Source organism: Pelodiscus sinensis, chromosome 5, assembly GCF_052426305.1.
Source record: "Pelodiscus sinensis isolate ZL-2025 chromosome 5, ASM5242630v1, whole genome shotgun sequence".
Taxonomy (NCBI): domain Eukaryota; kingdom Metazoa; phylum Chordata; order Testudines; family Trionychidae; genus Pelodiscus; species Pelodiscus sinensis.
In genome coordinates, this window is record NC_143056.1 from 7551106 (window position 1) to 7577036 (window position 25931).

General features: G+C 52.4%; 1 protein-coding gene across 6 annotated transcripts in view; it reads right to left on the bottom strand.

Annotated features, from left to right (window-relative positions):
• The window catches only part of TXNDC16 (thioredoxin domain containing 16), a 71643-nt gene that overhangs the window by 40241 nt on the left and 5471 nt on the right, over nucleotides 1-25931 (bottom strand). For 3 of the 6 annotated variants that reach the window (XM_075926203.2, XM_075926201.2, XM_075926204.2), the window contains exons 2-11: nucleotides 23059-23176; nucleotides 18448-18651; nucleotides 16775-16857; nucleotides 13593-13666; nucleotides 11142-11216; nucleotides 10708-10829; nucleotides 9404-9494; nucleotides 7175-7331; nucleotides 4167-4333; nucleotides 1969-2029 (exon numbers count right to left, since the gene is read on the bottom strand). In XM_075926203.2, coding sequence (XP_075782318.2) covers nucleotides 1969-2029; nucleotides 4167-4333; nucleotides 7175-7331; nucleotides 9404-9494; nucleotides 10708-10829; nucleotides 11142-11216; nucleotides 13593-13666; nucleotides 16775-16857; nucleotides 18448-18637 — 1020 coding nt within the window. In that variant the 5' untranslated portion in view covers nucleotides 18638-18651; nucleotides 23059-23176. Of the gene's footprint in view, nucleotides 1-1968; nucleotides 2030-4166; nucleotides 4334-7174; nucleotides 7332-9403; nucleotides 9495-10707; nucleotides 10830-11141; nucleotides 11217-13592; nucleotides 13667-16774; nucleotides 16858-18447; nucleotides 18652-22198; nucleotides 22318-23058; nucleotides 23177-25931 lie in introns of all 6 variants that reach the window. The other 3 variants (XM_075926206.2, XM_075926205.2, XM_075926202.2) reach the window with 2 other exon arrangements.

The following is a 25931-nucleotide window of genomic DNA, read 5'->3' on the forward strand; positions in this document are numbered from 1 at the left end:
CAGGGTGAATTTCACCCGCTACGTTTTGCCCCCCAAACACAAATGAACACGGGACCGGGATGGACCTCCTGAGTTGCCAACTCAGTCCCCACTGTCACGGGCAACCTCCGCAGACCATCCTCCTCACCAATTTATCACGCTCCATCTTAAAACCAGTTGGGCTTCTTAGCCCCACGCCCCCAATGGGGAGGCCGTTCCAGACCTCACCCCTCTGCCGGGTAGACGCCCTCTTCTCATTTCCAGCCAGTAGCTCCTCATGTGTCGTTGTCTCAGCACTGTCCTTCGACTGGCTCGTCTCCCTCCCGGAGGTTTCCTCCCCGCAGGTTTCCACAGACCCAGCTCTTTCAGTCTCCTCTCGTACAACCAGCTCTGCATTCCCAGCTCTGCTCTAACCGCCCTGCCCTGCACCCGCCCCGTCTCAATTCCTCTCGCCGGAACACAGGAGAGATAGGGTATTCCGGGGGTCTGCCCAGGGACTCCTGCGGGGGAGGGCTGTTAACTAACTGAGCACCCCTCTCGGCCAGGGATCGTGCTGCAGTCACCCTAACGAGGCAGGCTTGCGAGGAACAGCGCCCCCTGCTGGGGGCTGCCATCATCGCATTGCTCAGGGCGCCGGAAGAAATTCCATCGCCCCACAGCAGGTCACAGTCATTTGTGGGGCTTCCTCTCCCAGCCAGAGCTCTTCTTCTGACCCAGGCTCCTCTTTCTGCCTCCTCAGCCGTCCCTTGCTGGAGCTCAGTCTTCTCGCCCCCAATTCCGCCTGGGCCTCCCCATCCGGCCCTCCTGCTCCCAGGGCTCCCCTGTCACAGCTCCCTTGGCCTCGGCGGCTTCGCTGCGGCAGCCCTTCACGCTCTCTCAACGCTTCCCTGAAATCCCCCTGCTCCCTGCGCCCGCCTCATGGCTGCTCTTTGCAAGGCCACGCCCAGCCGGGTGCCTCCCAGGTGTCACAGGGTCCGTAACCAAGGCTGGGCCAGCCCTAGCCGCTAAGGGGTGAGCTGTCCTGTTACCGCTTTGTATGACACTTGCTTTTCCTTAACGCACAGAAGTACAGGGGAGTGCTCAACCCCCGGCTCTGCCCCCTCCACTCCTTCCCCCAAGGCCCCATATCCGCCCCATCTCTTCCTGCCCCCGCTCCTCCTCTTCCCACCCAGTTCCACCACCTCCCCAAGCAGGCTGGGACCTCGCTCCTCCCCCATTTACCCCCCAGAGGGGCGGCCCGTGAGCCTAGGCAAACTAGGCAGTTGCCTAGGGCGCCGCTGGCCCGGGCGCCCGATGATAATGTCATGGCTATTGACGGCCGTGCAAGCGGGGGTGCTGATAGCACCTCTGCCTAGGGCACCAGCTGCCGCAGCCGGCCTCAGACCGCTCCTGCCCCAGAGCCTCCCAAACACAGCAGGCATGGGGAGGGAAGGGGAGACACTGATCCGCAGGGCCCACCAGCGGAAGAGAGGTGCTGGGGGGGACTCATCGGGGGGCTGCCGGTTTTCCCTGTGGGTGCTCCAGTCCCAGAGCACCCATGGAGCCGGAGATGGTGCCTGCGCACGAACGCTTCAGTGAAGATGCTCCTTCTCTGACAGGACAGCTCCCCCTATCGGTGAAATTAACCTGCCTCCACGAGAGTGACTAGCTACATCGGCAGGAGACGCTCTCCCATCGACAGTGCCTGGGGCGTTGTGGTCGGCAACAACTGTGTCGCTCAGGAGGGTGGATTTTTCACACCCCCGAGTGACGCACGGTTGTATTGTAACCTGGCCAGTTGCTCAGTGTCAGCAGCTGCCCTGCACTAACGATCCCTGGCTGTTCCACACGGACAAGGGAGGAAATGTCAGTTGCATGCTCCCCAGGGCGCTGTTACATACTCGCGAGGAAAGCAACTGTGACCAATAATACCTTGAACGTCTACTAGGAAGTTGAGGCAATCGGATTAAAGGTCAACCAATAGCGCCTTGAATAAACACAGCAACTAACCTCTTCTGCTGTCTTGAAGGCTACGTTCGACCGGAGCAGAACGTTCAGATCTACGGAGTCCCTTTCAAAATATAAAGCAGATGTTAAACAGTGTCATGAATAAAGTAATAGTCTCCCCTAGTCCTGCCTGCCTTGTGGGTATTGCTGCTTCTCTAGCAGCTGGCAGGGTGTAAACACCTCTCAAGGAAAGGTACCAACCTACCTTTGCCCACCCCCTCCTCAGCTGCACTGAGGGCTGCTCGGCTGTAACCCTGGATCTAGGCCAGTATGTTTCGTTCTGGGTCTACACTAAAGGATAAGGTCAAATTAAGATATGCAACTCCAGCAACGTTAATTATGTAGCTGGCATCAATATACCTTGATTCGAGTTTCCCTGCTGCTCCTATAGCAAGAGGCCGATGGGAGAGAATGTTCCTGTCAGCTTCCCTTACTCCTTGCAGGAGCAGTAGTACCAGCCGTTGACAGGGCCACCCTCTGGGTTTGATTTAGCAGGCCTTTACTAGACCCACTAAATCAAACTCTGGAAGATCGATCGTGGCAGCGTCGATTTCCCCCAGAGTGAGCACGTGGCCTTGAATATTTCTTTCAAAGTAAAGCTGAGAAGTGTGTGAATTCTAGCAGTGCTGCTCTGAAGGACGTGGGTTTAAAAAGTGGCATCGGCCTGTCTCTGCTCCCACTGAAGTCAGAGGCGTTTTTACCACAGGCTGCAAGGGGAGCAGAGTTAGGCTAGTGGCTATTGAGGCTACAGAGGATGCCAGGAGCCCTGGAGGTTATTCCAATGGGCATCAGAGAAGGATCTAGCGGATGCCAAAGCCAAATCCAGAAGGAAAGGCTCTGCACAAGCTGCCATAGTGGGGCTTCCCAGAGGTCAGCACTCTGGGGCTTTTGTGTGGCTACATCCTATTGTCCCTCCACGTAGAGCGTAAGCACACAGCCACCACATGCCTCAGCTCAGAGCTATCAGGCTGCTAAAGCGGCCCAGTCACAACCCAGCTCAATGATCACTGTATCAAAATTGTGCTTGGAGTGAAGTCACCCAGAGAGCCCAGCCTGGTCCAGCACACCCTCTGAGTTAGCCTCCATAACCCAGTCCCTTCCTGGGTTTTCCTTGGCTCATAATTTAAGAACAAAACATACCCCTTTGTCTGAGCTTCCCCCTGATTTGGCCATTTCTCCTTCCTAAGAACATAAGAACGACCGTCCTGGGTCAGACCAACAGTCCATCTAGCCCAGTATCCCGTCTGCCGACAGTGGTCAATATCAAATGCTCCAGAGAGAGAGAACACAACATGTAATCATCCTGTGATTCCTCCCCCGTCATGCATTTCCAGACAGAGGCTAGGGACACCATTCCTACTCATCCTGGCTAATAGCCATTGATGGACCTAACCTCCATGAATCCACCTAGCTCTTTTTTGAACCCTGTTAAAGTCCTGGTCTTCACCACATCCTCTGGCAAGGAGTTCCACAGGTTGACTGTGTGCTGAGTGAAGAAAAACTTCCTTCTGTTTGTTTGAAACCTGCTGCCTATTAATTTCATTTGGTGACCCCTAGTTCTTATATTGTGGGAATAAGTAAATAATTTCTCCTTATTCACTTTTTCCATGCCAGTCATGATTTTTGTTGACCTTTTCTGGACCTTTTCCAATGCCAATGTATCTTTTTTGAGATGAGGTGAACATACCTATACGCAGTATTCAAGATGTAGGTGTACTATGATTTTATATAGAAGCAGTAAAATATTCTTTCTTTGGGTGCGTCTACACTATCCCCCTAGTTCAAAATAGGGAGGCTAATAAGGGCGACTGAAATGGCAAATGAAGCACGGGATTTAAATATCCCGCACTTCGTTAGCATGTTCCTGGGCGGTTGCCATTTTGGAAACTGACTAGCCCGGAGTAACTGCCCGCGTCTACACGTGGCAGTGAAATGGGAGTTCAAAGTAAACCCCTATCTCGAATTAGCTGTTACTCCTCATGGAATGAGGTTTACCAGCTAATTCGAGTTAAGGTCAATAACTTCCCTCTGACCCTTTTTTTTTGGGGGGGGAGGGGGAGGGCTCAATAACTTTTCCCCAACTCCTCCTCCCCCCCCCTTTTTTTTCCTCAACAAAAAACCCTTGGTGTTCCTCGGTCCTAAAAAGTTTAAGAAAGTTTAAGTTCCTCTAGCTTAGAGGAACCCTTAATGAACTTAAATACCTTGACAAGAGGGCTACACCAGCTTTCCCCAGCAGCTGCCACGCAACAAACTCAGCAGTTCGCTTATCAGCTTCATAGGTCTCCTTCTGACTGAGAATGAATACCAGTGGCAGACCGAGCTGTAAGTGGGCAGTTGAAACCTTTTCTGGATCTTCAACAACTTCAGTCTAGAGACGAGACACCGGTAAATGGTTCAGTAGCTTCACAGTGCATGTTGGAGATCACACCTAGGTAATCAAGCTTGGAATTTCGATTACTTATGCAAAGTAGACAATGAAATACTCTCTTAGGGTATGTCTACACTACCCCCCTAGTTCGAACTAGGGGGGGTAATGTAGTCATACGGAGTTGCAAATGAAGCCCGGGATTTGAATTTCCCGGGCTTCATTTGCATAAAGCCAGCCAGCGCCATTTTTAAATGCCGGCTAGGTCGGACCCCGTACCGCGTGTAGCTGCGCGGCACGGGGTCCAACCTAGCCGGCATTTAAAAATGGCGCTGGCCGGCTTTATGCAAATGAAGCCCGGGAAATTCAAATCCCGGGCTTCATTTGCAACTCCGTATGACTACATTACCCCCCCTAGTTCGAACTAGGGGGGTAGTGTAGACATACCCTCAGTTTATCCTCAGTAAGATCCAATCGCTCCCAGCCCAGCATCTGAATAGGCCAACGAGGGTCGATGTTTAAATGAAGGAACATCATGTATGTGGACATGTTGACAATTTAGGCTCAGATTTTCGAGGCCAAAAGCAACCACTGTGCGATCTCGTCTGACCTCCTGCATAACCCAGGGCACAGGTCTTCCCTCGGTCAATTCCCGCTTCACGTCCAAGCGGTGTGGTTACACTAGGGCAAAACTCTTGGGAGGGAACGTCCAATCCAGATTTGTACATTGCCATGAAAGGAGGATCCACCCCGCCTCTAGGTTGGTTGCTCCAATGGTTAATTAGCCTCGTTATTAAAAATCTGCACTTTGTTGACCATGGCCACTGATTGTAATAAACCCCCAGCATACCAACCCCGACTGTGGCTTTGACAATCCCAGCAGGATTGAATCGTACAACCTGGATTCATTTTCACTCCCCTTTTTCATCATGCCCCTGCAGCTAGCACATGGCCGTGACCATGACAAAGAGCAATGAGGGACCAGGCCCGGCCTGTGAGGCAAGGGCACAGAACCTCCCAGGGACGGTTGTCCTATGTCCTTGGGGTGGGGGGGTGTCTCATTTTGGTTCCCCACTCCTAGCTCAGCGGAGGGGATCTAACGCACCGCCCCAAACGCCTGGCAGCCACAGAGGTTGGAGTCTCTGCTGCTGTGAACCCCTGGGAGCCAATTTACACGAGGGATGGAAAATCCCGTTTCATCACTTAACCAGTTAAACATTAAGTTTAACCAGTTCACTGACTGAATGGGGCCGGGTGGGGGGAGCCGTTGCAGCTCGCTGGGGCTGGAGCTGCCCTCCGCCCACCACAGCCGGGCTGGTGTGGCCCCCACACCACGGGCAGCAGATGCTCCAGCCTGGCTGCTTCCGACTCCACACTGGGCTGCCAGCTCCCAGCCTGCCCTGGCTGGGAGTCGGCAGGCTTGCACAGGGCCGGAAGGGGCAGCAGGGGGGAGGAGATGCCAGCTCCCAGCTGAGTCAGCAGCCTCGCATGGGGCGAAAGCGAGCCAGCAGGCACCCCTTCCCCCACAAGGCTGCTGACTCCCAGCCTGCGCACGCTGGAGCCTGCAGACATGGGTGAGAGGCTGTTCCCGGGTAACGGTCGACCCAGTTACCCATTCCCATCCCTCACCTGGGCTTGAATGTCTGCAAGGACACAAACACGCTCCACAGAGCTCTGAGGCCAGGCCCCGAGTTCCCTCCCTCTCTCTCCCCCGCCCCTCTGCCAATACGCTAAAGCCCAGGGCCCCGTGCCAGGCTCCATAAGAACGGCCACACAAAGGTCCATCCAGCCCAGCCCAGTGTCGAGTCTGCCGACAGTGGCCAATACCAGATGCCCCAGAAGGAGTGAACAAAACAGGGAATCATAAAGTAATCCCTCTCCTGTCACCCATTTTCAGACAAACAGAGGCTAGAGACACCATTCCCACCCATCCTGGCTAATAGCCAATGATGGATCCAACCTCCGTGAATTTATCTAGCTCTTTTTTGAGTCCTGTTAAAGTCCTGGACTTCACCACATCCACAAGCCAACCATGCACTGTGTGAAGAAAAACTGCCTTTTGTTTGTTTTAAACCTGCTACCTCTTAACTTCCCCTAGTTCTTGTGTTATGGGAACAAATAAATAACTTTTCCTTGTTCACTTTTTCCACACCAGTCATGATTTTATAGACCTCTATCCTATCCCCCCTTAGTCTCCTCTTTTCAAAGATGAAAAGTCCCCATCTTTTTAATCTCTCTTCATATGGGACCCGTTCCAAACCCGTCATCTTTTTTGTTGCCCTTTTCTGAATCTTTTCCAATGCCAAGATAGCTTTTTTGCGATAAGGCGACCACATCTGCACACAGTATTCCAGATGTGGGCTTACCATGGATTTATACTGAAGCATAAGATATTCTCTGTCTTATTCTCTATCCCCTTTTTTAATGATTCCTAACATCCAGTTTGCTTTTTTGACTGTCGGTGCACATTGAGTGGATGTTTTCAGAGAACTAACCACAATGACTTCAAGATCTCTCTCTTGAGTAGTGGTAGCTAAATTAGTCCCCATCTTATTGTATGTCTAGTTGGGATTACTTTTTTCCAATGTGCATTACTTTACATTTATCAACATGAAATTTCATTTGCCATTTTGTTGCCCAATCACTTAGTTAGATGAGATCGTTTTGAAGCTCTTCACAGTCTGCTTTGGTCCACTGAAACCAATGGGAGTTTTGCCATCGACTGTAGAGGGGGCATGTTTACAGCCCAGGTCTTGGGCATAGGGTTGCCCTGGGCAACCTGCCTCAGCCGCAGCCTAGGCCTCAAGGGCTCACATGCGGTTCTGCTTATGGTGGGTACCATACCACGAGGGGGGCCGCCATCAGTTTGAGATGCGTGTGGATGTTCAGTGTGGTCAGTGACTGCGCCATGGGAGTCCTCCTGCACGGTTGGCTCAGATCCGGGACCCGCTGGCAGTGGCAGAAGAAGAGTCGGGCAGACGATGGGTCAGAGGCGTCGTGGCTGGAGGAGAAAGATGACAAACTGAGACCGCGCTAGTCGCAGGGGCAGGCCTGGGTGGGAGGGGGAGGGTAAAGGGGGCCTGGTGATTTCGAGGGGCCTGGGACTCCCAGCTGCCGCCACTGTAGCAGTCGAATTGCCGCCGGAGCACCGCACCTCACGCTCTGCACAGCTCTGAGGGTTGGCGGGGCGGGGAGAGAGCCGAGCTCCAGGCAGTGCTGAGGGCTGGCTGCTCTGGCCCCGCCCACCCGGGGGGGGGGCACGGAGCTTCCCCCACCCCTTGCCTGGGGCCCACGGAAGCTGTCAGCACCCCTGCATATGTCCCTTTGCTTCGCCTCAGTTGTCCAGCAAGGGCAGCTACTCTGGGCTTCTGGTTCCCCAGCCCCCAGGAGAGACACGTGTTTCTCTCCATTCTGAGCAGGGACTGCCCAGGGTGCATGGTCCCCTGCCGTCCCGCGGTGTTCCCCAGCAGAGACAGGCTGCCCACGCGCCCCGGCTGGCTCTCCCCTCACGGACGGGTAAGCGGTGTCGTTGCTACAGTGACAGCCCTGCCACTGGCAGGCTTGCCTGCTGCACTGGCAAGGCGCCACGCACGCCTGAGAAACCCCATTACAATCCATCAAAGAATCTACACGCCTGCTGATAAACTTCTCAAGGCTCAGGACCACTCCCTCCCTCAAACATGGGCTCCGGCAGGAGTGGTCCTTCAGCTCCTCTCCCGCCCCCCCCCCCACACACACTCACACACACACTCACACACACACACACTCTCTCCACCCAACGGCAATTCCAGGGGGTTTCAAGTTCATCAGCTCAGAACAAGCATCTTTGCTGTATCAGGGAAAAACCCGGAGCCAGTTTAAAACCAAGCTACGTATCCCACAATCCTCTTAGTCTGTGTATCCCTCGAAACCCTAAGGACATGCAGATCCCTTTGGGGGATGGCTTCACAGGGCCGTTAACAGGAGGAATTAATATTAGCCTCCAGCTCGGACTCAGGAAGATACGTACAGATCCACAAGAGCATCCACGGTGGTGGTCAAAGGTATTAACCCCAAGTCAGGTTTGCCTGAATTCATTTGCTGGGCACTCCATGGTCAAGCAGGGAATTGAACCTGGGTTTCTCAGGGGCTAAGTCAGGGCTCTAATTACTGGACCAAGCTTCTATGTATTACAGGATGAAAGCAGGAATATAAAGCGAACTGTTTCCTTTGGGCTGCGCCTGGCTCTACTGAAGTCAAGGGCCAGGCGTGTAATGAACTGTGGAAATGGTCACACATGAGTACGAGGCTGAGGCAGGGCACAGAAATAAGACAGGGCTTGACAGGTCCTCCTTACAGAGCAGGGTTGTGTGTGGCTCTGGCCCATTCAATGCATGTTCCAGCTGAACCACAGTTTATTGGGCTTGAGAGCTGGGCTGGAGAGGTTCCCCCGGCCCCGGGATCCTGCTTAATCAGTTAACCAGTTAAACCTTAGAGATAACCGGTTAACTGATTAACTGGGATTTTACATCCCTCGTGCGGGACTGACTGAGCCACCGGGTCTCCCCGATATGGCTGTCAGTGGAGGTTTAAAACAGCCAGGATGCGAGATGGGCACCACAGCCAGGGGAGAAGGAAAAGAGAAGCCCCAGGATAGCTGCCAGACTGGCAGGCAGAAAAACCAGCTCTTCTCTGGTAAGCGGACCTCGTTGGCTAGGGAAATCAGTGAGGAGCTCAAATGTGCCTTCCCGGGTGACTTCTACAGTCACTCCTCAGAGGCGACTGCACTTTCAGTGCACCGGAAGGACAGATGTGCATGAGTTCTACTGAAACTGACACGGTTCACCCACATCTGCTGCTTCCAGCGCAGATTCTGCTCCGTGTCCAGCAGTGTTCTCTCCTCCGCAGGTGGCCTTTGCTCCCACCCAACCCTCAACACTGCCCAGTCTGTACCGTGCAGGGCTCCAGCGGTGATTGAAAGGGCCCCAGGGTCCACAGTAGCAGTAACCCGGAGCCGCCAGCCCTTTTAAATCCCTGAGCCCCAGGGATATTGCCCCTTTGCCTCCCCGCATCGGCAGCCTTGGTTGTACCCACCCAACGCTCTTCAACAGCTCCACCTCTGTGGTCAAAACAAACTGGTGGGCAGTTCCATATACAAAAGCAGCTTCCATTACCGCTCTGTGCTCTAAAAAAAGAAAACATTGTGATCCAGTTAATGTGTTCTTAGGCTACTCCCTCACCCACACTAAAGATTCCGGTCCAGATTTTCAGAATTGGCATCAAGAAAAATATACCTTCTTACTATATATTTCAGAAATGTGCCCCTGTCTATCTGACTGTCTGTGAGTCTGATTGTTCCAGAACTCCTCCTAAATGGTAAGAGCGAGGGCCACCAAATTTGGTAGGCAGCTTCCTCTTACTCTAACTTAAAGCAAGGTCAGGGTTCGGTTGTGTCAGGACAATGGGATGTGCCTGGAATGCGAATGTTTCTCATAAAATGGAAAGGGAGGGGTTTGGTAGGAAGGACAGTTATACTTCAGAATGACCACAAGGGGGCAGAAAGGGGCATGAGATGGGGATCAGGACAGTTATAACCTCATTGGGCCAGCAGAGGGCAGGGGTGGAGAAAGGGACAGCTCTCTACTATATATTTCAAAGAATTTGGTTGTGTGTCTGTTTGTGCGTCTGTTTGTGTGCTGGGGAACATGCACCCCTCCCGCCGCTGTGCTAGCTGCAGCAGCTATTGAGAGGCACTCCTTCCCTGGCCTCAAGCTGCTGTGGTGAGAGAGGGCAGGGGTTATCCTCTCTCCCCAGGGCAGACTGCATCCTGAAACCTCATCCCCTGTCCCACCCCACAACAATGATTTAACTGAAGAAAAACAAAACTTATTTGAGTTAAGAACCCAAGTCTGATTAATTTGCATGCATTTCTGTAAACCAGGGGCACGGAGCCAAAGGCCCACGGTCCGGATGAGGCCCCCAGCATGCCTGAATCCGGCCCCCAGGGCTCCCCCCAGCTCCGGAGAGCCTGTGCTGGCATTCCAGTTTCCACTACCCCCCTGTGGGGCTGGAGCACACAAAATCTGAGGCTGGGACTCCTAGGCCCTGGTGTGCAAGGGGAATGTGGGGAGTGTCTTTCTCCTTCTCAGTGGGGGGTTTGTTTGTTTTACTTCTCCCGTGTGCGGCCTCCTACTGATTTTTCTGTGGGTCAGCAGCCCCCAACCCAAAAAAGGTTCCCCACCCCGCTGCACACTCTACAAGGTGAGGTGGATCGTTTATAAAAAGAAACCGAGGTGTATGGAGACCTGGGTCAGAAACTCAGGTCTGCGCTATCTTATTTAAAAAAAACCAGAAACAGCTTTTGAAGGGGTATTAAGACGGAAGGTTGAGTGTCATACCTGGTGTTCCAACTGCGGGCACGTAGGCAAAGACGGCATTCGATCTTCCCTTCAGAGAATTTTCTAGATTCTGAAGCTCTAGCAGCGATGTAATATATTTAACTTCGTTAAAGAGAAGGGCACTGAGAAGACATAAAAATCTCATTTTCAGCATCCTTCAAAAGGAAGCGGTGAATCGGTACCTACAACTGCAGGCAAACACCAGAGCAGATGTACCTCTGGCTACCTGCCTGCAGAAGCCGCGGATGCAAACTACTCCAATTTGCCCCTGTCGTTTGTTTTGCAGGGCACATTGCCCCAATAGAGAGGCTCCCCTCGGCTTCGCTGAAAACCTCCCCCAGAATGTACCGAGTTCAAGTTTCCACAAAGCTTCAGGCCCCAAGTGAAAAGACAAAGCAAATGATTTCATGCAGAAGAACGTTCGCGCTACTTACAACAGGGTATTGGCGACAATGGCGTTCACGTCGAACAAGGCATCTGTGGGGAATTCTCTGAGCAGTACATTAGCTCTGGGAAAGAGAACGTAGAAAAATATACCTACGTTATATTGACCAAACCATCAACCAACATGGGGGTTATTCACCCTTGTAGCTGTGCTGCCCTCTGTCTGATTTCTCTCTGGGGACTCTACACTCAGAAGGGACCATTCTGATAAGCTAATCTGACCTCCAGCTGAACTAGCCATACAATTCCTGCACTGAGCTCAACGCCTTGGGTTGAACTAGTGCGTTTATCTTTTAGACAGACATTCCCCAAAATGCTCATCTGAGAGGAGACAAGAGAATCCTCTTAAAAGGGGCAGCCCGGTAAAAAGGAAAGCATTTGTGCAAGGGATGTGAACGTCTAGGTTCCTAATTCACTTAGGTACTTTTGGGGGGTCTTCAATCTAGCCAGCCAGCAAGAGATCCAGAACTAATCCTGTATTAGCCGGCCTTGCGCTAATTTCAGTGAGCTTTGGATCAGATCCTTTCTCAGGTACGGAGCCTGATCAGCAGTGAGCAAATATAACCTCTGCTACTCTGAATGGTGCTCTGTTCCCGTCTAGTGGCTGGGCCACACAGGGTACATCTACACTACATGCCTCTGTCGGCAGAGGCATGTAGATTTGTTTATTCAGCAAAGGTAAATGAAGCCGCGATTTAAATGATCGCGGCTTCATTTACATTTACATGGCTGCCGCGCTGATCCGACAAACAGCTGATCAGCTGTTTGTCGGCTCGCCGCTAGTCTGGACGTTCCCCCTGTCGACATCAAAGCCCTTTGTCGGCAGCCCCGGTAAACCTCATTCCACGACCTCAGCTGTTTGTCGGATCAGCGCGGCAGCCATGTAAATGTAAATGAAGCCGCGATCATTTAAATTGCGGCTTCATTTACCTTTGCCTACAACCCTAATCTACATGCCTCTGCTGACAGAGGCATGTAGTGTAGACACAGCCACAGGTTAGAGCCGATTGGGAATTTTTCATCAACTTGTCAGTGAAATTAAAGTTTCCACAATATATGTTTGCCAAACGGTTTCAGTTTGCCACTGGAAAATCGACATGAGCTATTTAATTTTGCATTGGTTCAATAGCTCCCAAGTCATGCAAAGCATCGTGAGAGTTGTAATTTGGGTGATTCGTGTCCCTATTCTCCACCATGGGTCAGGCTCCCTGGCTGGACTATATTTCCCATAATGCACCATGGTCTGCTCTCTTGCTAAACTACAGTACATCGAGGAAGTCATGTAACATGGTGCATCATGGGAAATGCAGTCCAGGAAATTCTGCAATCTATTGTCTTTTCCTTGTAACGTCAGCCTCACTATGTGCGATCAAAAGAAACAAAAAAGCATCTGCTTATGCTCAAGTTCTTGGTGTAAAATGGCTGCAGGTGGATTGTATAAATATTTGATTCCTTCAGAACAATACCAAGCAATGTATCTCCAACAAAGAAAGGAAGAATAAGAAAATCACAGGCACCTTTTGTAAAGTCTAATCCAGTGTTTCTTAAACTATGTTCTGCGGCACACCGGTGTGCCACGAGGCAGTCCAAGATGTGCCACGGTGAACAACAGAATTCAAAATGGCCACCCTTAAAGGGGCAGGCAACCTTTTTTGTTGTTGTTGTTTTGCTCAATAACTTTCCCCTGACCATTTTTTCCCTCAATAACTTTCCCCTCAACCCTTTTTCCCCCCGACCCTTTTTTTCTTCCTGTGCTTAACAAAAAATCCTTGGTGTTCCTCATTAAAAAAAATATTGTTTCTCGGTCTTAAAAAGTTTAAGAAACGCTGGTCCTAACAGTACTTCCCATCCAGTACTGGTGCAAGGCAAACACCTCTCAGGGACGATCTAGAGGGGGTTGAACCGGATTACCTCATGAGGTCCCTTCCAGCCCTCCATTTCTAGGTTTCTATAAGAACTATTTCCCTGACATAACTTTAGAGATACTGGGCCAGTTCCTTAGCTAGCACATATCAACACAGCTCCACTAAAACAATGGAACGACACCAGTTTACACCAGTTGGGATTCTGGCCTATAGTATTTTGCCAGTGATCCCACAATCCCCAACATCAAGGAGGAAAAACTACTGGCATCCATTCTAGTGATGTGCCTACGTCACGATTTTAAATTGACTCTTCCATGCTAATTCATCTGCAAGATAACGGTTCCCCCTGTACTTCCAAGATGATCCTAGGAGCTTTGAGAACTGGTGGACAGCTTGTGGGATTGATCTAAAGAATTTCAAAGAATTCTGGTGGAAATTGTCCCCTTTGCTGCTACAGCCGACCAGCGCCTGACATGCCAGCTGGCTCTTGTGATTTCTTGAAACCCTTGCCACAGAAAAGCTCTCAAAACCAATCGACGGTACTCTCGTCACCCGCATGCAATCAATGCCATTCACCTGAACAGGTATGCCTTCCTTAAGGTATTTTCTTTCCCACAGTATCTTGATATATCTTCTTGGAGACAATTAACCTAGGCATTTAAAACAAGTCGTTACAATTCCCGACGCACGGACAGCCACAAATAGGCTGTGTCCAGACTCCATGCCTCCGTCAACGGAGGCATGTAGATTAGCCAGCTCGGAAGAGGGAAATGAAGCCGCGATTAAAATAATCGCGGCTTCATTTAAATTTAAATGGCTGCCCCGATCTGCCGATCAGCTGTTTGTCGGCAGATCGGGAGAGTCTGGACGCGATGCCCCGACAAAGAAGCCTTTCTTCATCGACACAGGTAAGCCTCGTGAAACCAGGTTTACCTGTGTCGATGAAGAAAGGCTTCTTTGTCGGGGCATCGCGTCCAGACTCTCCCGATCTGCCGACAAACAGCTGATCGGCAGATCGGGGCAGCCATTTAAATTTAAATGAAGCCGCGATTATTTTAATCGCGGCTTCATTTCCCTCTTCCGAGCTGGCTAATCTACATGCCTCCGTCGACGGAGGCATGGAGTCTGGACACAGCCATACATACAGGCGAAAGCGTTTTATGCTTTGACTGTACCAAAGAGAACTTTTCACACCTACTGTCCAGGCAAAAATGCAATGACACAATCGAGGGAATGGAAGCCAACGATTAAGATTTCACAAGCACAAAAGTCAGGAGAGTCCAAGTCGTGGTTCTCCAACACACATCATTTAGCTGCCTTGATTCGGTTTCACCCAGTTACGCCCATAGTCAGCCCAAACTAGGCTTGATAGCAACGTCCTAATCTGAGTACGATAACATTTATGCAGCGCACTCTGATCCATAGGACAGTTCAGGACGGCCACCTCATGCCCTGCTCTTTGGGGGTCCCCGCTCCAGCTGCCCCAACTGTGCTATGGACGGGACGGTCACCCATATGGAAGTTAGCCTGTGGGGCCCACGGCAGCTGAGGGTATTATCATTGGGGCCTGGCGTAGGGCGGCAGCAGGGGTCGGGCCCTCCCTGCACTTCCTGCGGTGGCGGGAGCTGCAGGAAGCGGCGTGACGCATGCAGCAGCCTGCTCTGCTGCCATCTCCCATCCGGGTCCTTCCACTTCACCGGGGTGGCAGGAAGCAGAGTGCCCTGGATCCAGCCTGCTCTGCTCCCCCATACGATGCAGAACGCAGGGGAGCAGAGGGGAATGGGCTGGGATGCAGGAGCTCCATTTCCCACCACCTCAGTGAGTGGGGGAGGGAACCCCTGCTGCTGCCCGTGTCAGGTCCCCTGGGAACCTTAATCCTCCAGGTAGCGTCTCTCAGTGGAGGGGGCTTTGAGGAAGGGGGGCAATTGGAGCAGGAAAGGGCACAGCAGGGGCAGGCGGGGTAGGGGTGAGGCTTGGGGGAAGGGGCGCAGCAGGGGCAGGTGGGGTGGGGGCGCAGCAGGAGCAGGGAGAGGGGAAGGGGCAGAGCTGGGAGAGGGCTTTAGGAATAGTTGGAGTGGGGGCGGGGAAGAGACGGGGAAGGGGTGGAGTGGGAATAGAGCAGGAGCAGGAAGAGGCAGGTTGGGGGATAGCCCCAGGCCCTATGCCTGGAGTGGAGGTGGGTTGTCCTGGCCCCGCCAACAGGTATGGCCCTGCGTTTACGTCTTAATACAAAAGGCCGAGGAAACTTTGCACTTCTCTTCAAAACGCCTGGACGGAGACAAGCAGGTGAACTCAAGGATTAAAGCTTCAGCTGGTTGAAACACGCAGCCTTTTTTTTCGGCCACAATCTGAATACCAAAAATATTGTCATTTAGAAACACTGCCGCAAAGCCGCCCATTGTCCTCTCTGGGCAGGGCTTGGACTACATCGCCCATGATGCACCATGGCCTCTGCTACTGAAGATGGGAGCCATGGGCCATGATCCATTCAGGGAGACCCCTGCACTCACATGGGCCCACAGTGAGTTTAATGAAGCTGCCTCCAATTCCAGAGGTTTGCCAGGCGAAAGTCAATTGCAGGGTCGGACAGACAATGGTGGCACCTTCCCAGTGAGCAGCCAAGCACTGCTAGTGCTGCAGCTTAGAGGTAATTGTTGGCTGTGAACACATTAATATGTCTGTAGCCGGGGCGGTGTGGGAGGGCACGAAGGGACAGGAGGGCTGGCCAGCAGCCGCAGGGAGACTTGTGGGGAGGCCTGGAGCCTACCAGAGGGTTCTCCCCCCCCCCCCCCCATACACCCACACACCAGCAGCGGTGGGAGAAGCAGAGCAAGGCAGTCCCAACTCGCTCTGTTCTCCTGGCAAGCCGCTTTGGGGAGGGGTGGCACCACCCCCACACTTCCCGGCAGGAAGCAGAGGGATGCAGGCACGGGAGTAAAGCCAGCTGGGACCACCTGCTCTGCTTCCTCCACCGCTGCGGGTGAGTGCGAGGAGCAGCCGGACCCCTGCTAGTCCCCCTGGGTGCCTGGGGATAGAGGTGGGGCAGGGCCGGAGCAAGAGCGGAGCGGGCAGGGGGAAACCTGTGCTGAAGGAGGGTTGTCCTGGTCCTTCCCTGGGCAGGGGGGAGGTGTCATGTGGCCCTCTGGGTCTCCTCCCACTAGTCAGCTGTCTGCTACCGATAGAGACAGCACAGCCCCCCCATGGAGAACAGTCCCACGTGCCCACATGACCAACCTTACAGCCCCACCAGACAACGCCCCCATCACGGAGGAGTCTGTGGCTACGTCTGGACTGCATCCCTCTGTCGACAGAGGGATGCAAATCCAGCACATTGAAATTGCACATGAAGCAGGGATTTAAATATCCTGCACCTCATTAGCATAAACATGGCCGCCGCTTATTTGAAACGGAGTTCTTTCAAAAAAAAAAAAACCCCGGCAGTCTAGACACGGATCTGTCAAAAATAAAGCCTTTTTCGACAGATCTGGTATTCCTCAAAAAATGAGGTTTACAGGATCCGTCGAAAAAGGCTTTATTTTCGACAGATCCGCGACTAGACTGCCGGGGTTTTTTCGAAAAAACTCCATTTCGAAAAAAGGCGGTGGCCATGTTTATGCTAATGAGGCACGGGATATTTAAATCCCTGCTTCATTAGAAATTTCTATGTGCCTAATCTACATCTCTCTGTTGACAGAGAGGTGTAGTCTAGACATACCCTGTGTGTGTCAGCTGGGGAAATAAATGCCACATTTGTTTACCTTCACCACTGAAATCCCATAGTCCTGGAGCGCGCCAGCCGAGTTCTCCAGCTGTTCCAGAAACAGGCGGACACCCGGGGAAACTGAAACACCAAGAAGAACCGGTTTCTTTCTCTCTCCGGGCGTCAGGCAGAGGAGCGTGAACAAAAGCTCATGTCACCTCAGCTCCCTGACCCAGACCACGTCGCCCTTCCCCCCACTGAGTAGCCACTTGCTCCACCAGTCTCCACACTGGTTTTAACAGGGTTACTGCAGACATAAGCTACTTGTCCGTACAGATATGTGTATGACAAGTGTCCCTGGGGCCTTCCCCCCCATCCGCAGACAGATGTGACTCTGAGCCGGCAAGTAGCACAGAAGGTTTATTCCCTGACAGGGACACAGCGTAGCACAGACTTGTTGTTAACACAGGAACCAGGAGCAATGAGTACAGTATTTCTTAAACTGTGTTCCTGGCATACTGGGGTGCCGTGGAGAACAACAGAATTCAAAATGACCGCCCTTGAAGGGGCAGGCGACTTTTTTTTTTGCTCAGTAACTTTCCCCCAACTCTTTTTTTCCTCAACAACTTGCCTGCCCCCCCCCCCCATCCTTTTTCCCCACCAACTTTTTTTTGGAGGGGGTCAACAAAAAATCCTTGGTGTTCCTCATAAAAAAAAATTATAGTTTGGTGTTCCCCAGTCTTAAAAAGTTTAAGAAATGCTGAGTTAGTACAATCCGACTAAGGGAGAGGAGCACCCAGAGCCAGCACCCTGGGCCCTCTCCATGCATCTTCCCCCACCCCAGAGTAACTCACCCACCCAGCCCTGCAGGCAGCCCCACCCCCTCCTTTGTTCAAATTAAGGTGTCACCTGGTTGCTCCCCCCACCCAGGCTCAGGTTATAGGACAGCCTGAGCTATTGTTATGTAGGTGATAAGATGGGGCAGCCTCCCTCGGGGAGAACGACACCCAGCATTCCCATCCCCAGGCGGGCAATAGTGCAGTGCCCAGGGAAACTGAGGCACACACCCGGGGTTACAACAGAACAGCACAGGACAGTAGGAATCACCCACTACATCACAAAGCCAACAGAGCGCGCACAATCCCCACGACGTCACAACAAGCTAGCCTTATTTGCCTCCGTTTCCCATTAGGTATGTTAACTGGCTCCTGTCAATGAGCTGCAGCAGTGGCTAGCCACACCGGCCAGAGCAGCCCCAGCTGCAGAAGGGCCAACGGTAGCCCCATGCTACAGAGAGAAGCAGTGTTACTTCCTCTTCCCCCCTGCAGAGGCACTTTGGAAAGAGACACAACCCCCCTTTGGCAAGCTAATCCACACAGGCATTCCCAGAGCTCCGACGCCAGGGCAAGAAGGGTGTGATAAAGACACAGGGATCTGCCCATGCAGAAAAACCTGCAGAACTGGTGGCTCTAACCAGAACAGCAAGAGGAAAGCGTTCGTCTCCTCACATTTCTACAGTCATTGGGAATATGCAAGGAGGTTGGGAAAATCCTGCTCTGAGAGATGAAAGTTGAACTGCTCCTTCAAACTATGCGGGCTTTCAAGTTTGCAAAGATCTGTGGCCATCTGATTTCACCATTGCCCAAGAGGTCTTTTCAGCAGCTCCCACGTTATTCACGCTCACGGCCACAAAGCCAGGCTAATGAAAATGCACGCATGTCAAACACATACCCTCTCGGCTGAAATAAACCAAGGATGCTCTTCCCGGCTGCAAGCTACTGACATACTCCTGGGGGCTCAGTTCCAGCAGGGTCTTTGCATTTCTTGCCACAGACGTGTCATAAGTGCATAATAGCAGGAGAGCGACGCAAGAAACCCAGCTATTCATTGGGCAGGACATGATTTCATCCGTTGAAGTCATTGCAGAAGCCACATCTGGAAAAAAAACAAAAAACAAAAAAGCGTTGCTGTTTACATAGATTTGCAGATCAGTGCCTGTAATTTACAAATGTGATGAGACCAACAAACACCCATGATTAAAATGGGAATTTATCTATCTATACAAAGAGCAGACCAATGCAGTCCTAGCAAAGCTAATGTTGATTACAAAGCAGGCCTGTTTCTTATTCACTACACTACAGGAATATTTCGAAATAGTTAATTCGAAATAGCTTAAGAACATAACATAAGAACATAAGAACAGCCGTACTGGGTCAGACCAAAGGTCCATCTAGCCCAGTAGCCTGTCTGCCGACAGTGGCCAGCACCAGGTGCCCCAGAGAGGGTGGACCGAAGACAGTGATCAAGCGATTTGTCTCGTGTCATCCATCTCCAGCCTCTGGTAAACAGAGGCCAGGGACACCAATTCTATCCCCTGGCTAACAGCCTTTGATGGACCTAACCTCCATGCAATTATCTAGCTTCTCTTTAAACTCTGTTAAATTCTGCTTATTTCAAAATAACGTGTCTACACACAAAATGCATTTCAAAACAGCATTTTGCTATTTCGAAATACCGCGTCCACACTGAGCGTGGTTTGGATTTAAGGCTGGCCGGAACCAGGTCAGGGTTAGGGCATCAGTGTCTTTGTGTGGCTGTTGCAGAAGACTATCTGAGGCCTGTGCTTAAAGGGACACTGCATGCCCTCCCCCCCCCCCCCCGGAAGCTGGTTCTCAGGTGTCCCTGCTTGCCTGCCTCGCTGCAGGACACCAAAGCATTTTGTCTCCGAGTGCTCCGGTTGCCCTCACTCGGGACACCACAGCACTCTGCAACGTGGGCACTGGGCACTCCAGTGCGTCTCATGGACGTGCTGCTATCAGCCAGGCTGCACTTGCTGCTGGCTGCCATCTGGAAGGTCCATCAGGGGACTGTCAGTATCCAGGAGGTTCTGCGGGAGAGCATCCACCCTGAGGAGCACTCAGAGCCTCCCTGGTCTGCCCACTGGGGGCTTGTGCCTCATTCCTCCCTCACGTCCTTCCACTTACCCCTCCCTAGCCCCCCTTCCTGATGGCAAATAAAATACACGTATTTTCAAAAATATAAACTCTCTTTATTTAACAAAACGGGGGGGGGAATATGAAACTGGGGAGACTGGGGAAAGGAGGCGGGAGAGGGGAGGAGAGAGTGTGGGGGGGGAAACTGGGAGGAGGGAGCTGGAAGGGGGAAGCAAGGGAAAGAAGGGGGAGCAGAAGCTCAGGGCTCGGGGGTCTCGCCGGGCCAACTGTCTCCCAGCATGGCGGGTGTGGGGGCCTCAGCGTCCCCAGAGGGATGGAGAGGAGGGTGTGGAGGGAGTGGTGGGAGTGGGAGGAGGAGCGGGAGCTGGGGAGGCAGCAGGCGATGGAGCGGCACGAGGCAGCACCAGGGTCTGCAGATGGGCACAGATGGCACGACCCTGGGCAACCAGCTCCCGCCGGAACTCCCATTCGTCCTGCACCCACTGCTCCATGGTGCGGTGCAGGGGTCGCAGGGCCCCCAGCTGCTGGTCTCAGTACCCCTGCAGCGTTGCGGTGAACCTGCGGAGCCCTCGGGTGCGGGAGCATGTCCCGGGCGGGGTGGTGCACCCTGCACGTGCAGCTGGTGCGGCTGTGGAGAAAGAAGAGAAGTGGTCAGTTCTCCCTGGGGACACAGTAGGCAAAGCCCAGCCCCCCTCTGCGAGGTGAGGATGATCGTGCCCTGCACCGTCAGAGCCGCTGTGCTTGCACAGAGGCCATGGTCGGAATGACCGGCTATCCCCGGGAGTGGGAGCTGCCCCAAGACCGCACCCAGGCCCCTGTGCTGTGTATAGTGCGGCCGAGGTGGGGGGAGATGTCCTCTACCTCTGTGTAGAGGGGGCTTGTGAAGGGAGGGCATCCTGCTGTGCCCCGCCCCAGGGTCAGGAGCATGTCAGGTCTCTTCACACACACGTGTGGCTATCAGGCCACGGCCCCTGTGTGGCATGCCGCTGGAGCCACCTGCCCAGGGGTGGCACAGCACATCCTCGCACGTGCACAGGTTGCTGCATGATCCGTGGTAAGCAAGGCCCACGCCTATGGTCCCTGGTCTCCCTCTCCACCCCCACCCCTCCACGGAAGGGGACAGTGACTGCACTTACATGGTGTGGCCTTCCCGGACAACCCTGGTGACTCCGCTGCTGGGACAGCTCGGGGGTCCGGCCAGCGTGGCACCCTCTGTGGCAGCTCCTCCTCTGCGCCCTGGTCAGGGCCCTCCAGTCCCGGATCACTGCCCCCCGGGGTGGCACGGACCGTCCCGCCCCCATGATGCAGTCCAGGGCATCAAAATAGGAACAGGTGTCTGCCCCTGTTGGGGAGCTGCCCCATGTGGCCTTGGTGTACACCTGCCGCAGCTCTTTAATTTTCATGTGCACCTGCTCCTGGGTGCGCGTGTGACCTTTGGTGGCAGCTATGCGGCCATACACGGCGGCGTTCCTCCGTCTAGTGCAGAGATCACGGACACTGGAGGCCTCCCCCCAAACCTCAATGAGGTGCATGATCTTCGCACTAGTTCAGGAGGGCGCCCGCCGTCTCCTGGGAGCTGGGGCACTGGCTGCCTGCCTCATTGTGCGGCCACTGGGTCAGGGACAGTGACTGCTGGCAGGCCTGGCTCTGGCATGTGAACAGTGGCCAGAGTCTACCTCTTTAAGGGCTCCGGGGGCTGGGGAAGAGGAGAGGAGTTTTCCTGGTTTGGCCCAGAGTGGCTCCCTATTTTGAAATAATCATCTACACAGTGCTTATTTCGAATTAGCTATTTCAAATTTGGCATTATTCCTCGTAGAATGAGATTTACCAAATTCAAAATAAGCGTTCCGCTATTTCGAATTTATTTCAAAATAGCGGTTTGCCTGTGTAGACACTATTAAAATTAATTCGAAGTAACGGCTGTTATTTCCAATTAACTTTGATGTGTACACATACCCTATGTTTGAAATTGCAAAATGCTCCGGGGTTGTGATTTGGGGCTGTGTCGCTTTGTTGAGATGGTTACAGAAAGTCAAGTATCCAGAAAAAACAAATCGTGCCAGAAAAAAGCACCATGCCTGCCAACAAACACAACCTCGCCTTGAATTCTTGTTAGTGACAGATACGAATCAAACTAACTTCTCACACACTACAGATCAAGACTTGCCCAAAGATTTGAAATAGGAAAGGGGCTGATTAGCTGCTTCCTTACTCCGGTTCTACACCAGTTTCATTAGCGCAGGAGTGGGGAAAACCTTTTAATGGCGGGAGGGGGCTACTCCAAAATTCTGGAAAGTGATCAAGGGCCACACTTTTCTAGGGAGGGGCTGTGGAGTCTGGGGCAGAGGTTGGGTGCAGAAAGGAGCATGAGGTAAGGGATTGGGGTGCAGGATCCAGGAGGGGGTATGGGTGCAGGAGAGGATTCGGGCCTGGGGGGAGGGAGCATAAGAGGGCAGCACAGAGTCTGGGAGGGAGTTGGGGGGAGGGGTTGGGGTGTCAAAGGCAGGCTCTGCTCAGGGGGTACTTACCTAACCAGCATCTCTCTCAGGCAGTCTTCCCCACCTGCAGCCCCAGGCCCAGCTGTCTCTGCACTACCAGGAGGGAGAGGCTTCAGTGCTGCCCCACGCCCAGCAAAATCTCTCAGCTCCTATGGGCCAAAAGCCAGCCAATGAGAGCTGAGAAATTGTGCGGCACTGCAAAATCTCTCAGCTCCCATTGGCGGGCTGCCAGCCAACAGGAACTGAGAGATTTTGCTGAAGGGTGGGGGCAGTGTGCTGAAGCCTCTCCCTCCCTCCCTCCCCCTCCCACAAAGAGCAGCCAGATGCTTTGACTGGCGCTGCTCTCTGATGCAAGGGCGGCCAGGCTGGATCAAAAGGCTTGGTGGGCCGGATGCGGCCCAAAGGCCCTATCTTGCCCGCCCCTGCATTAGAGAGAAATCAAGGCCAACCTGATGGCCAGCCAAGTCTCTTTACTGTGCCCACACTGGTCAGCAGAAGAGCAGTCCCACGAGGTGCTTACGGCCCGTCATCCATGCAAAGAAGGTGAAAGTCACGCTCCCGTCTCCTTGAGGAAAAGCTGGCAAAACACCAGTGGAGTCCTGACATTTCCAGCTTCCGCCGCTCCAGCCCTGCGACACCCAGAACTGTCTGGGGTGTGGTCAGCCCCCAGCCTCACCCCTTTCGCCCAAGACCCTGCCTCCTCTGAAGATCCACAGCAGCCCCCTCTTGCCACCTGGAAAGTCCCAGAGCCTACGTTCATCCCTGTCTTTGGGAGAGCTTCACCCAGCAAAAATCATGCACCCAGTTCAACAAACCTCATAAGGCAAAGGAGAGATCTTTTTCTGTCCAGAACCAACAAAAACAATAAGGCGGCTTTGCAAGAGTATTACCAGATTAGTAACTTTCACCCATAGTTGATTCTCCTCTGTAATTTGTTTGCTTGTAGTATCGGATTCAGCCACTAGATGTCACTGCTTGCCATATAGCATTCCAAACAAGGTGTGGCCCCTGGCAAACAAGGGAGACAAAGCGAGGATTCAAGCTGCATAGAAGCCTCTTTGTTGGGCACTATAGTTGCAGATGATTTCTTTACTCAACACCTTCTGTGTAAGACATACCTTGAAATTGTATATTATAACATCTCGTACTGCCAGCTAAAAGAGCTGCCAATTTTGGTTGGATGTATTCCTGGAGGTTTCATCATAACCTCTAATGAATCCAGGACAATCCTGGCTGGCTAGCAACCCTACCAGCTAACTGAGGCTGTCATAGCAATAGTGCTCAAAAATGAGCCCAAAATCCAGCCACCCTCCGAGCAGAGACAGTTAGCAAAAAGACAGCACCAACTAATCTTCACATTCTCACTTTGTGTGTTCCAAGTACTCTGCCTTTCCTGCTCTCAAAAGAACACTTTAAAATACAAGACGGGACTATACAGCACTTGAAAGAATAACAAGATGGTTTATTAGGTGATGAGCTTTCGTGGGCCAGACCCACTTCCTCAGATCAATTTGTCTGGCCCACAAAAGCTCATCACCCAATAAACCATCTTGTTAGTCTTTCAAGTGCTGCATCGTCCTGTCTTTTGTTTCAACTAGACCAGACTAACACGGCTGCATCTCTAGCACTTTAAAATACAGATACACACAAATTCCCTTTCATAGCAAGGGGGCTTGGAAGGGTTAGATTTTTTTATTGGTAAACATCAGTAAACATTGATCGCACTGTTCACACGCTAACCAGTGAGGGTATATTTCCTTCTAAATTTAGACGTAGGTAAAACAAGACAAATGCTGTGTGAGAACTCACAGTCAAAACTGTGTGATTTAGGCTTTCGAATTGGGCTGGTTACAAAGAGACTAGCAAATGAATAGGAAGATCTGTTGAATTAAGGACATTTCCTTTGTGAAGGCTGACGTGTGATATTGACAATGTCCACGGCGTATAAAGCCTGTAACTATTTGAATCTCAATGTCTAAATAATTGTCGGGCCCCTCCACAGCGTTTCATGCCCTTGTGAAAAGGGAAACTGATACCAAGGAAAAGAAAATGCTTAAAATCAGAGGTGTCCCCAGAGGGGGTGCAGGGCCCCGGACAAATCAGTCCCTGCTGGCTTAGAGCCCCCGATCTGCATTGGTGGCTGCGCCAGCAGGATGGATCCTGCTTCAGAGATGCAGGGGCAGGGCCAGGAGCCAAGACCCCAGGTGTGGGGGGCAAGAACCAGGACCCCAGGTGCGCAGGGAGACAGCCAGGACCACGAGGGCGCTTCAGCACCCCCCTCACTCCTTTTCCTGAGCTTATATCTTCTGCCACAAAACACAGCTTATGATCATGCCAGCAAAACACAACAGCCCACGGGGCCCTCCAAATTGCAGGGCACGGAGCCTTCACCCCAATTCGCCCCATCCAAGGGAAGGCTCTGCTTAAAATATGCCAACTGGAAGAGGTACCTAGTGTTGCTCGGGTCATTAACACAATTTTTTTTCTTCATTTAAATCGCTGGTCTGGGGTGGGGCTGGGGATCATAGTATCATAGAACTGGAAGAGACCTCAGGAGTCATCAAGTCCAGCCCCCTGCCCAAGGCAGGACCAATCCCAACTAAATCAACCCAGCCAGGGCTTTGTCGAGCCAAGACTTAAACACCTCTAGGGATGGAGATTCCACCCCCTCCCTAGGGAACCCATCCCAGTGCTTCCCCACCCTCCTAGGGAAATAGATTTTCCTAATATCCAACTTAGACCTCCCCCACTGTAACTTGAGACTACTGCTCCTTATTCTGCCATCCTCCACTGAGACCAGCCTCTCTCCATCCTCTTTGGCACCTCCCTTCAGACAGTTGAAGGCTGCTATCGAATCCCCTCTCACTCTTCTCTTCTGCAGACTAAACAAACCCAAATCTCTCAGTCTCTCCTCATAGATCATGCGCTCCAGCCCCCTCATCATTTTGGTTGCCCTCCGCTGAACCCTCTCCAATGCGTCCACATCCTTTCTATAGTGGGGGCCCAGAACTGGATCCAGTTCTGGGCCCCCACCACAGCCGAATAAAGGGGAATAATCACTTCTCTAGATCTGCTGGCAATGCTCCTCCTAATGCATCCTAATATGCCATTAGCCTTCTTGGCTACAAGCGCGCCCTGTTGACTCATATCCAGCTTCTCATCTACTGTAATCCCCAGATCCTTTTCTGCAGAGGGATGAAGGGTTCAGGATGCAGGCTGCACCAGGGAGAGAGGACAACCCCAGACCTCCCTCACTGCAGCAGCTTGGGCCTTAGGGGGCATGTTTATGGGTACGATTCTGTTCCTCTCTGTCTGTCACCTGTCCTGCATAACAGTCCAGGTGCTGTATATTGTGGTATGACCTTGAGGCTAGCACCAACGTTCATACATTGCTGATTTCCATGGGGCTTGTGCATGTATAGCTCAGGGTGGAATCTGGCCCATCATATTTATTCCAAATGTAAACAAGCGCTGGAAAAAGCCAATGGTTTGTAACCTCCAGTTGCAATGGACCTTACCATTTCCCTGGAATGAGCTGTGTTTAAAAAGGTGAAGGCTACGGGTTCCAGTCCCAACTCCAACTTTGGCTGTGATTGATTTAACTGTGGTCAAGCTTTCCAAAAGGGACTACTGGTTTGGGGAAACTTGATTTTTTCCCAGGCCCTGCTTAATACACCCAGCCCCCTGGAAATTAAGTCCTATGAAGGTGTCACAAGCTGGACACCCAAAAACAGAGGCTCTTCATATCACTAATCACACTGAA